Raw genomic sequence first — 12,772 nt, 5'->3', positions numbered from 1 at the left:
CTTCTTTGACTTCCGTGCTGTTTGAAGCCTTGTGTGGTGCATCGTAGCAGCGTGAGCTCTGATTGGTCTACTTTTGTGGGGACAGACAGACATACATACAGACAGACATACAAACAGACAGACCCTGTTCTAGATGGCTGGGCCACATCTGTGGCCATGCCGTAAAAATAAAAAAACAAATTAAAAGTTAGTGTTTACCAAATGACATCTGCACCGATTTGCCTCATATCAGTACCAACTCAATGAATACCAATGAGACAGACTTTCATTTTCATCTACATAAGCAGGGAATCTTGACTCATCTGCCACTCTGTGTGTAATCAGTCACAGCACAAAAACTCTGCTTTGGATTATTTGCTTTGGAGTAAAAATAGGGGAAAAGTGACAAATGTAATCTTTTGATTGGAAAATAAATCACACTGGACATTAATAGACGCTATGCAAACTATGCACAGAGAACTCCATGCTTTGAACAATTTGTTGAGCCATGGTTACATTTGGAGCAGAAATCTAAACTCTGTGGACCATATCCACGCACAGTCAGATATGATTAATAACATGATATATCTGATACTGTGGTGCACATAGATGGGAAATTAGTGTAAAGAAAAATCTCCCTCTCTTGCCCCCTGAGCCCTGTATCTTCTGGGTGATTCATCGATGATATTGAACTTCGAAGAAACAACCCCAAAGGAATTTGCCATAAATCCTTTGAGCAACAAAGGGAGCGGATTCATAACACAATGGAGAGATTTATGAAATAGTTTGTATTCACGGTAAGCTCCAACATAGTTACATACATTTTTTAAACCATACCCCAATTTATACTCTGTGGCAGAAGAAGAATGGAGAAGAGGCTGAATCCTTACATTGCACAGACATGTTTGCAAAACTATTTCACATAGCATTGCATTCACAATTTACTCTCCTCTTTCGATAAGATGTATGGACAATATAATGGTAACACAGATAAATGAGCTGTTCCCAAAAACAAGAATTTATGCCAACATTAGAACCCAAACCAACATTTGTATTACCCACACTATCCTTTCACAAAAATAACAAGCGCAATATCATGGATATGGCATCAAATCTCTTGGCACAGGCTCAGCGAGCATCACCCACCTGCGTGTGAGACGGAGGTAGGCCTCGCCTTCCGTAGATTCCCACTAAGGCATCTTTGCTGAGGGACACGTTAAACTTCAGGTACATAGGATGATCAATGAACACCTGGGACCTCCAGAAGATACCAGGAGGAATCTGCTGGGCGACCTTGCGGCCCACGTCGATCTCCCCCATGTCTATATAGCTGTCATCTGGGAACAAGCTGTCCAATTTGCCTGCGTTGCACACAAAGTAAATTGGTCAAAGAGATCACCCCATTAATCGTGCATGTGGAGGGCGGAGGGAGTCAGTCAACTGAAGCATGATAGTCTGACCATATCACAGATATTCAATCATACCACTGACAGCCAGGGGGGGGAGAGAGAGAGAGATAGAAAGGGAGAGAGAAAAAGAGAGAGAAAGGGAGAGCGAGAGAGAGAGAGAAGGGGGGGACCGCTCTGACCATTGCTAGCAAGACTCCACTAGACCTAATTAACTTTGATGAGGTGGCTGATTCAAAGATGACCATCACTTTCTATAACTGATCACGTTTCAACATGTTCAAGCTTTTCCAACTACCGGTAGTTATGGCAGGTTCACTCAATTTCTATTTTTAAATGTAAAAGATGTTAAAAAAAAGAAAGAAAAAAAGTAGGACATATGGCAAGGAAGTAAAAATATTTAATTACTCTCCACTCTGTGTGTAATTGTAATGGGGAGATGTGCGAGCCCACCCACACAGGTACTAGCACATCCAGTACCAAAAAATGTCCATATGCTCCATAATGCATGTTACATTGGACTCGGTGGAAATGGCAACATCTGCTTGCCCGTGTAGATGGGCCAATTTCAGCAGTGATGTCTACTAAAGCAGACGTCCATACAACAGAACCCGCAGGATTTGGTGGGAGGCATGGCGTTGGGTTGCGCGTGGCACGGCAGATGGCAATCTCCTCAAAAGTCCATCAGTGGCAATGGGTTTTATCAGAGAAGACTCCTGGATCTGGCCTTACCATAATGCTACAACACTCAGACTCCACCATGTTGGGGTGTGTGTATTTATGCAGCACATTAACGGTGTACCCATCAGCCTGTTTAAATAAATCATAAGCAGAGAGCAGTGATAATGGGCCTCGTGGATAAATAAATAGTTGTTGTTCTGCAAACTTAAGTACTACATGATGTTTCCATGGACATGTCCATGGAAACAGCAGGCAAGACATGAGTGAGCAGGACGGAACGGCAGTGGATTTCAGCTCTGTGCACATCTGCATCAGCTTGATAAAACATTGAATTGACCATCAGTGTTTGTGGTGACAGCGCCGCAGAAGGAGACTTATTTAGAAAGCTATAGCTATTGATTTCCTTTTGGCAACAGCTGCCATGCAGGGTCTAAGCACTTTCTACCTTCTGGTAAATGAAAGAGACAACTACTGGATTCATTTATATGGTAATGACCCCGGTCTTCCACCTATTGTAGCCTGTCACTGGCAAATCACATGTTTAAATCTGGCCCATTTGTTTGAGAATGGAACAGAGCAAACTTTCCTCCAGTTGAGCGGTGGGTACCGTGGGGTGAGCACATGCTTTCTTTGGCTGCCAGGAAAGGCAGGCCAGGCTAGGCTAGGAGATGAAAGGATCACATCAGTTCTGAAGGGGACAGAGTGGCTAATCCCCGTGCCAGCCCCTGGATACTCAGTCCCTAAAGCTGTCCCATGTTCTCCATCCAGGAACAAATAACACTTCCCCACTTACAGCAACTTTCATAGGATTACAATGCAGATCTGTTTGCATACCATGGAGACCGTTTGGCACAATGTGAAGCTGGATGACAAAGTAATGGCGGACTTGCTTGAGCTCTAAAATGTCATCTGGAAACTTGAAGATTGGAAAAACTTTTTCCTTCCTTGTGCAATGTCCCCCTTCCCTCTCCCCCCGATATGGAGGCAACAATAGAATCAACTGAGTGATTCAAATCATTCGGATAAACTCCAGCAGCATTTAGGTTAGTAAAACACAGATTTCTATGGAAAAAAAGTGATTTAATTCATTTATTAAAATACATTTTTCAATATGACTTACTGTCATCTTTTCCCCTGCGGTCTGGTATCTCCAAGCCCGTGTTACCTAGCGGTGGCAGGCCCAGGTCGGTAGGGAACGGGAGGCCACTGGTGTTGTCTTCTGACAGCTGGTACATCTGTCTCTGCATGGGCTGCAGGTGCCAGTTGAGTCCAAAAAGGTGCATGGCTGCAAGAGGACCAAAACAAGACAATGTCAAGATGTTGGCGATACCTTTTGATTGTGTTGGTGTTTCGCAGACAATGTAGGCACTGGACTGGCCTAACATACTGTATTAATAATAAAGAAAGACATGCACTTAACGTAGACTGTGGCTTCTTCTATTTGTTCTACATTCTTATACAGTATTTATTCCAAACAAACCACCATTGCTGCTTCCATAAGTATAAAACGCATCACTTCTGGTGCAGCAGAAGATTTTTGCCAGGAAAGACATACCCCCTCATAGGTGTTCATGAAATGGGTATACATGTAGGATGAACCACTACTGCATGATGATAGGAGACTATTATTTATAGAAAAAAGTAGCATATTATTACTTTAAGATGATGTTATAAGGCATATCTTCTTCCAATGAATATTCAATATAAGTGTCTGACCCAAAAGCCCAGAGGAGCTCCACAGTGCTTTGTTATTAAAATGTGTATTGGTTGTTCTTAAGGTGACAGCTGCGAGGTGGCAAAATAAGGAAGGACACAGAACAATACATGGGTTTAATGGTTAATGGCGTTTAAACACAAAGTGCTGAGCAGTACGATCAGGAGATGAATGCGATCCTGAGCCCATTGGACAGCATCGGTCTCACCACACCAACACAGGGACGGACAGTCCCCAGTGCACGGCCATTTTTTCCTCATACCCATTACCTTACTAATTCCCCTGCAAAACTGGGGGATGCAAGGAAAGCAGCGGGTCAGCAGGGAGACAGCAGGGCTGTTTGAATGTGAAGGGTCAGCAGGGAGACAGCAGGGCTGTTTGAATGTGAACAGCAGAGAGGAAACGCCATGATATTTTACAAGGTCGACAAAAGGAATGTCCTTTGGAACAATAGCAATGGAGTGCAGGACAGAGGAGGAGGGGCTGACCATGACAGATCACCAATAAGAGAATGGACAAGACGAGCTTAGCAAGGCAAAAGCCACCTTGGAACTCAACAGTCAGCAGAAAAGGCCCAGAAACGCAATATAGCTATTTTATTGGTTTGTTGGTTCTACTAAGCCCCTCAAATAAATAACCAAGCAATTCAATTATAAAGTGTGAAATTATCTGACAGCTTTAAAAAGACTGAGGCTGGGACTTAGATTTCCTCTGTTCCTCTAACTGTCGCTTTCTTAAAAAAGTGTTTTCTTTTTTTTCCATCTATGTGAACATAACCTACTTCACTACTTACCAGTAAGCCTTCTAGTGACTGCTCAAATATCTGTATTATGATCAGAGGCAGGACAGAGAACTGCTATGTTAGTGAGACTTACAGACCTAACTGTCCAATTATGACACCAATGAAATTAAACTGTCATTTGTAGAAGTCATCTATAGAGTTGCACTGGGATATATCTTTATATTGCCCTTACTGTCTATATACTTAAGTTGATCAACAGCCTTTTAAAAGTAACATGGATTTTGTGTGTGATCATGCCTACAGTACATTTTAATTAATCCATAACTACTTTGCATTTGGTTCACACACTGCCCAAGTACAAGTGAAGCAGGATTTGTGAAGAAAAGTGGCCTGGACTCACAAGCAGCTTGTTGATTTATTCAGTGTTAGAAACTGCCATGTCAAATATATTTGTGGGCGTGGGGGTTCAGATGGAGTCCAAATAAATCCGACTCCAGTTCCAGTAACTTTAGCTAAGGATGATGGACTTGTCTGCGGCCTTTGCCATAATTGACCTTCTCTAGTGTCCATACCAGTTAACAACAAATGAAGAAATAGCTGATTATGAGCAGCAGTTCAGACTGCAATTTGGCCTCTGTTCATTTTGTTATGCCGGAGCTTCCCAGCCCGGAGTAATTGCCGGCTATCGGATGTCAACATCCATCTCCTTAAGCACAGAAAACCTTCTGTTTTGGGCTTGTTTCTTCTAGTTGTTATGGATTGCATTCTCACTCCTAATGAACAGTGTGTTTGGAAGAGGACTGAGACACGCATTTTTTTTAACAAACCAAACTAAAGAGTTCAAGCATAATTTTCTTCAAACCAAAGTTGTCCATTGTGACAATCTACTGTACACAAACACTTGATGGCACTGCTGCATGATATACCACCTCCCTCTTTAGGAGCTACTACACGTCCTCCTGCACTCTCAGGTCTGCTAAGGCCAATCTCTTGATTGTCACAAAGCTAGTCTCAACACATCGAGGGACTGTGCCTTCAATGTGGCAGCACCCTGGGGAGCTTGGGGATGCTCCAACTCGCACATCATGAAGTGGCACTTTTGAGCCGCTTCAAATACTGTATGTAGTGGTTAGAGTAGATTCTTTAGGGAAGGACTTGGAAAAAGCACTTAATCAGAATCCAAATCCAAAATTAGCTCCCTAACTTGCTGCATCAAGCCATGGATATTGCATGAATTCTCCCTGCATCACAACCATCAGCGACCGCCCCAAGAATAGATGAGGTTTGCTTGCCCAGACTCGGCTATTAACTTCAAATTGTCTGAAACCGTCATTTGAATCAGACACGCTGCAGATCAAACCAAGCTTTGGTTTGAGATGAAAGAAATACATGAAGCTTCTCCCAGTGGAAACTCTTCCAACACATATGGATATTAGAGACCGCCACCCTGCCTAGTTCCTCCATTTAGATCTCTCCAAATAGCTGGCCCAAGATAACGAGGCTTTCTAAATGATTGAATGTACAAAAACGCATGCAAAGAGTCAAGATTCTTTTCATGAAGCACACTCCATGAACAATGCAACGTGTTTGTTCAACTAGCTTGATGGTTTCCTCATACAAGACAAGCAAGCAAGTAAAACACAATGCAAACATGCCATAAGATATAAATTCAACAATAAAACTGCCACCCCGTCCCCTGTCCTTCTGACGTCTGTGGAATTGACTGTATCAGGGGGAAGACGCAACCAGCGAAGAGACAGACGGCTCGTGCTGTCATTTTGTAAGCGCCAGACGAGACGTTGCGTTTGATTTGTAGCTCCACACTGACTGACAGAAAGGGAGTTAGTGTATGTTGCTGGCAGAACAATGGCATCAAAGGCACCAGGCGGAGTGTCGTTCCAAGTGTCCCTAGTAATCACTTCTTTGTGGGCCGCTTTCTTCATCTCAGCCTTCCCCAAAAGGCCTCTGATGGAAAATGACTTGGTATCTACGATATGCAGAGCGCTGGACCTCGGCCAGTCAAGAGCCTCCTGAAAATTGTTTTGCTCGCTTCTCAAACTTTTGCCGAGACAGTGTGTGTGTGCAGACTCAGAGACGCTGAGACGGCAGCTACTGTCGAAGTGGCTCCTAAATGAAGACAGGTTGTAGAAATAACAAGGTGCTTCTAATGAGAGGGCCACTGGCACGGACGAGCCGTGTCTGTGTTCCAGCGATGCCACTGACCTGTCAAGACTACTGCACTTGGTAACATTGGGCAGTTTGTCCTGAGCACATGGTGTGCCCTCCTCGCTTATCTCTTGGCAGGGAGCTGGGTCGCGCCATGTGCCAATTAGGGAACAGAAGTACTGCAGCAGAAGACTTCTCAGCCAATCTGCGCACGTCGCTGTGGCTGATCTGCCAGCGTTCCTGTGCTTCTATCCTCTGATCTCTACAGCCCTTTTCAACTAGTATCCAATTCAAGGGAAGCTATGATGAAGAGAGACTTTTTTTCTTCTTGTGTTACTGGTCAAAATCATTCAATACTGTGTAATATCTAAAAGAGAGAGAGAGAGAGAGAGAGAGAGAGAGAGAGAGAAATAAGACAAACTATCATGGGGTATTTCCCCCCAAAATTAAGAAATATAGTATGCGCTGGTGTGAAAAATGCATCCTCACTCATCTGTCAGTGAGGGGACTGTGCACATTTGTAACCATATGGCTAATTAATCTTTTTTAGACACTTCAGTGAATGAGTGTTGAATGTGGCAGCCATCAGTTGCTCATTTTTCACCTAATTGCCTTTACACCTCTTACAGTGGCAGTCTATGGTGTAAACGCAACACCACTTTTTTTCTTTTTGGCAATCTCATGTCTTCTTTGATTTGCACATGCATACAAATTTAAATTGGTTGGGGGAAGTAACTGCCAAACCACTGACATATCTGTATCTCTCTAAAAAATTAAATACCGTGGGGAAAAAACACTAATGAAGCATCATGGAAAACTGACAGGCTATCAGTTTGTCAGTTTGGGGATTTCAAAATGCACAAGATTGGAAATGCAAATGTAGTTGGCGTTTTCATTTTCAGCGCATCAGCAATCGAGATGGCCTTTTGCACTTTTGAGTTTTGTGTTTGGGTGCCTGCATGATGCATCAGGGTGTGTTTCTCCTGTACTGTAGTATCCCTGCAGTCAGAAGTTTCTCCTGTACTGTAGTATCCCTGCAGTCAGAAGTTTCTCCTGTACTGTAGTATCCCTGCAGTCAGAAGTTTCTCCTGTACTGTAGTATCCCTGCAGTCATCAGGGTGTGTTTCTCCTGTACTGTAGTATCCCTGCAGTCATGATGCATCAGGGTGTGTTTCTCCTGTACTGTAGTATCCCTGCAGTCAGAACTTTCTCCTGTACTGTAGTATCCCTGCAGTCAGAAGTTTCTCCTGTACTGTAGTATCCCTGCAGTCATCAGGGTGTGTTTCTCCTGTACTGTAGTATCCCTGCAGTCAGACATGATGCATCAGGGTGTGTTTCTCCTGTACTGTAGTATCCCTGCAGTCAGAAGTTTCTCCTGTACTGTAGTATCCCTGCAGTATCCCCCTGGCTGAACTTTAGAGATCTGAACTTTAGAGGTAAGAACAATGAGAAAATATACCGGTCAGTATTTCAAAAAGACAGAACAATTTCTCATTTGCTTTGAACTACCTGTACAGATCGACAATCACAATCAGTTCTCGAACAGCACAGCCTGATGATCTGTCACCCAGTGCCACAGAGGGAAGCCTAAAAATAGATGCTACCATGAGTACAAAGAGTACACATTAAGAACAGAAATAAATGAGCACTTTTTTCCTTTGGGATCACATCGGTATTGACAAAACTAGATACTGCGAAATCATACCGAAGGCAAAAACATCAAACAAAGCAATGCCATTCTGGAGTGCTAACAGTCACAGGCCTAAACACCGCTGATGTCTATGTTGCCGAGTAGCCGTTTCTGGGTTGGATGATCATGCAGTGATTTTTTTTCTGGGGCCCAACCTCTTTGTCCTTGGCTGGATACCCAGTGTGAATGGAAGTGAACACAGGAGGATACTGATGACCTTAAAATGGCGAACATATAACAAATGTGCTAATGAGCGAGCGACCGCAGAGAAAATAGTGCCGTGTTAACCCCCCCCCCTCGCCTCCCCTCCCCTCCCCCCAACCTTTTTGCACTTTAAAATGTGCAGATTTACAAGCCCGCCCCGAATAAAACCTTGCTGCAAGTCAAAACATCTGTCATGACGCGTAATTGGGTTCATTAGACATCTCACCCAGAGTTTCCAATTACAGGCCTCAATAATTAATTGCACTTTAAATTAAATATATTTTCTCATCAGCATTTAATTAAATATGGCCCTCGTTCCTGATTGGAGATTGGGATCTTAGGGTGAGGTTTGGTCTCCAACATGTTTACTCGTGGTGCACCGGGAGATGCTCTGAGTTTGGCGGGGTGTAATTACACAGGGTGATTAAGTACTATCAGGCTGATGGGGCTCTCTGGCATTTGGCCAGGTCACAAACACTCGTCACGTATTTAGACGACATCTACAGCCAAACCACACGCTTGATGCCAAAACATCCCAAACCTCGCATCCCGTCTTTGCTGATTTAAAATGGTTGTGTCACTCTGTCGCATACAGCATCACCATGAGCAGATTCGATTCTCCTTTCCCCCCCCTCTCTTTCTCTTTTCCGGGAATCTCAAATGAAACAATTTAAATGATTCTGGTGACCAAAAAAAATGAATAATCAGATTTTAGCTCATTTGTCCTCAGGCAGGAGCAGATAGCAAGATAGAATGATAGCTTCACGATGTTACGCCATAATGCACAATACATGTATAACAAATGTCTTCAATGGAGAAGACATTTTTCTCACTGATGAAGACCTTGCAGGAGGATCTGGCTGCTCTTTCATTGACTTCATACAAATGAGCTACAGTGGTCTCACCATCCCTCCATTTGAAAAACTCCATTTCTTTTTCTGTGCGAGGCTGAATGTAACTGTGTGACCATTTATATGTTAAACAGGCACTCAAATGCCAATCACATGTATATTATATGGTAAAATATATGAACTGGAGCTGTGCATCATCTCCTGCATTTGATTTTGTAAGAATGGACACTGCTGTAGTCCCATTGAATTCCTTGCATTCAAAATCACACCCAGGTGTTAAAGTAAGCGGCGCAGGTTTAGGAGAAGTCATCTGAGAAAATGTCATAGAAGCTTTACGGAAAAGCTATCACATTATTTCTGATAGGTGTTTACCTGTACAAAAACGGTGACCTCGTATCCTTAGCTACGGCCCCTTTTCCATAGCCCCGCCCCTTCCTTTGCCTCCTTTACATCCCCCTAACCACTCCCCCTACCCACCCCTCGAATCCCGCTCTCTACCACCCTCCTATCTATCCCTAGCTACGGCCCCTTTTCCCTAGCCCCGCCCTCTAGTAGTCTCATGCTACGGACGGATGGACGGAAACACGTCACGTATAGAAGCGCCTACACCGCTTAAAAATGTGCTAGCTGGCAGTTGGGTTTCTGGTTGTCTAACCATGAGAGGGAGTTGGAACCTGTCCATTTTAAAATCCTGACCTAAAACACAACTTGCACTGGCATTACATTTCTCTCTCTCCTCTACAGAAGCCCTATGCCCCAAGTCCTGTCACTTACTCCTTGGAAATGTTCCTCCTGGCTGCCCCGGTCCTGTTCATCAACGACTCACCCACTCTATTGGCAAAGTTCCTAGCACCACTCATTCAACACATGCTCTCCTCACTACACTGGAATAGAGAGCCGCAGAAACGAGTCCGGAAATCATCGATGCTAACAGTCCTGGTTCTTCACTGTTTTCGCCTATGGGAGTTTTGAATGGGTTTTTGGCGCGATGCTTCTAATAATCTCTCTGGGCAACGCTGGCTTAATCAAACGCGAACCAGTGTTTAGTAATATCATCTTCACACACGAGGACCACTTTTATGAGTTTTGAAGCTTTTACGTGCCGTTAAAAGGGCGGCTAGCTAGCAAACGGCTAAATGAGACTACACTCTTGAGTCGATGGGGATATATACGTCAATAACGTCACCACTTCAAAGGACGAACACGGAAATTCTCTTTCCCTCACCTGGTTCAGCCCCATTCAGCCCGGGGTAATCAGTGCACACATCAACAACAGTCCAGGTTGAGTGCTGACGTGACGTGGAAGCCTATGCGACAGTGTGTAGTTCTGGATTAGCTTAGCTCGAGCTTTTTACTTCTAGGGCTCGCATTTACGCTACAAAACTCATGAAAGTGGTCCTCATGTGTGAAGATTATCCGACTGAACTCTGGTTCCCGTTTGATTAATCTTGCGTTGCCCAGAGACCGTATTTGAAGCATCGCGGCAAAAACCCATTCAAAAATCCCATAGACAGAAACAGTGAAGAACCAGGAAGTCCGGGACTTCCGCGTTCTGACTACAAAAATACGTCATCCCTGCGACCTCTCCCCACATACTGGTACTCACTTTCCACACCTGCTCCAAACCCTGTTGCTACTATCTGTTGTGAGTTTCTTTCTTTTATGTAAAGACCTGCATTGTTTTCATATAAATAAATGTGTGTTTTCCTAACGTTACTCTAATAATAGTGACCTATACTCAGTTCATGAGTGCTTTCACATTCGCTGTTCTGAACATACGGTGTTACTGTAGGTATTTCAGACAGTGGGAAAAAAAACTGGCACAAAAGCTTGCTTTAGCCAGAGGACCTTATCCTACATGGGAAACACCCTCTGGAATAATCTACCTCTCTTTATTAGAGAATGCCCTAGTCTCGCCACCTTTAAAGGCCAATTGAAATTGTGGCTCAGATCAAACCAACAATGTGATCATTTTTAACATATTGTCTGTCATGTTTTACTGCATGCTCTGTGTGTTTTACTCACCTTATGTTTTATTAACCTTTTATACTATTCATTTTTTGTACTATTAATTTTTTTTTCTTTTCAAGATTACATCAACCTGCCATGGGACTACAGGTGGAAACTAGCCCTTGGGCTAAAACCTGGCATATTTACTGTACGGCTGTACTGTCCATTAATGTGTAATGTCCCATCTTCTAAATAAATGAATCTGAATCTGAATCTGCTTGAGCGAAATAAAACTAAGAAATGGCTACAGCATAGCCATCCTGCTGAACAAAAAAATAATAATAATAACACATCACAAACACCACAGCAACAATGAGTACTAAGCACCAAATATATTGCAAAGAAAAACAAAAACATAAACAAAATAATTACAATGGTGGTCAACGGAGAGATACGTTACTTTTTTTATCCTGTTTGAATTGTGCCACAGGGTACACAATTTTGTCAATTTAAAAGATAACTATGCATGTCAAGAAAGTCGCAGTTTGTCCTGAAACTGAAACGTAAGGTTTAATTTTGTCAATCAATTACATCTCGTGTCGCACATTATACGTCACACCATCAACAACAATGATGTCACGCGAGTGGTTGTGCGTAGTCTTTCTGATTTATAACTTATAGTGCCACAGTTTTACCACAAACTGCGCCTTTCTCGACTTGCAGCGTTATCTTTTACATTGACAAACATGACGTGTACTCTTGTGGCACAATTCGGGGCGGCTTTAGCTCAGGCGGTAGAGCGGGTCGGCCAATGACGCAAGGGTTGGCGGTTCGATCCCCACTCCCTCCCAGCTGCTGTCGCTGTGTCCTTGGGCAAGACACTTAACCCTCCTTGCTCCCGATGGTGTGTAGGCACCCTGCGTGGCAGCCTGCCGCCATCGGTGTATGAATGGGTGAATGTAGACTATCTACTGATTGTAAAGCGCTTTGGATAAAAGCGCTATATAAATGCAGGCCATTTACCATTTACAATTCAAACGTGATCAAAAAGGTAGCATATCGCTCCGGCTCTGTTCACCACCATTCATATGCAGGAAGTGACGTTCACATTGGCTCTCAATAGGTTGAGGTGATGTCTCGTCATAGACGCTGGGTTAGCTGGCTCAGCCTGGCTGGGGGCGTGGTCAGGGTGGGGTAAATCCCCCGTTCTATCCATTCAGCAAAGTTAGAATTTAGCTGACACGATCGGGGATTTAACCACCGCAGTAAACACACATCTGAGCAGACATCTTGTGTTCTGCTCTAGAACCCCCAAACCTGTAGTTTAGAGCCGCAGCACCATCCTTTGGTGAGTCAGCCCATTGAGATATATCGGCGGTTTTACCCCAC

The 12,772-nt window shown here is 43.7% G+C and overlaps 1 protein-coding gene across 4 annotated transcripts in view; it reads right to left on the bottom strand.

The window, feature by feature from the left end:
• Positions 1–12,772, bottom strand: part of tenm4 (teneurin transmembrane protein 4) — a gene marked incomplete at both ends in the record, with an annotated part of 173,254 nt that overhangs the window by 99,294 nt on the left and 61,188 nt on the right. For all 4 annotated transcript variants that reach the window (XM_083637873.1, XM_083637874.1, XM_083637875.1 and 1 more), the window contains 2 exons: positions 1,126–1,340; positions 3,187–3,351. In XM_083637873.1, the coding sequence (XP_083493999.1) occupies positions 1,126–1,340; positions 3,187–3,351 (380 nt within the window). The remainder of the gene's footprint in view (positions 1–1,125; positions 1,341–3,186; positions 3,352–12,772) is intronic.

The sequence above is a fragment of the Poromitra crassiceps genome (assembly GCF_964638095.1).
Source record: "Poromitra crassiceps genome assembly, chromosome: 5".
Lineage (NCBI taxonomy): Eukaryota > Metazoa > Chordata > Actinopteri > Beryciformes > Melamphaidae > Poromitra > Poromitra crassiceps.
Note: the sequence above shows the minus strand (reverse complement) of the source record. Positions and strands in the feature narration are given on the sequence as shown.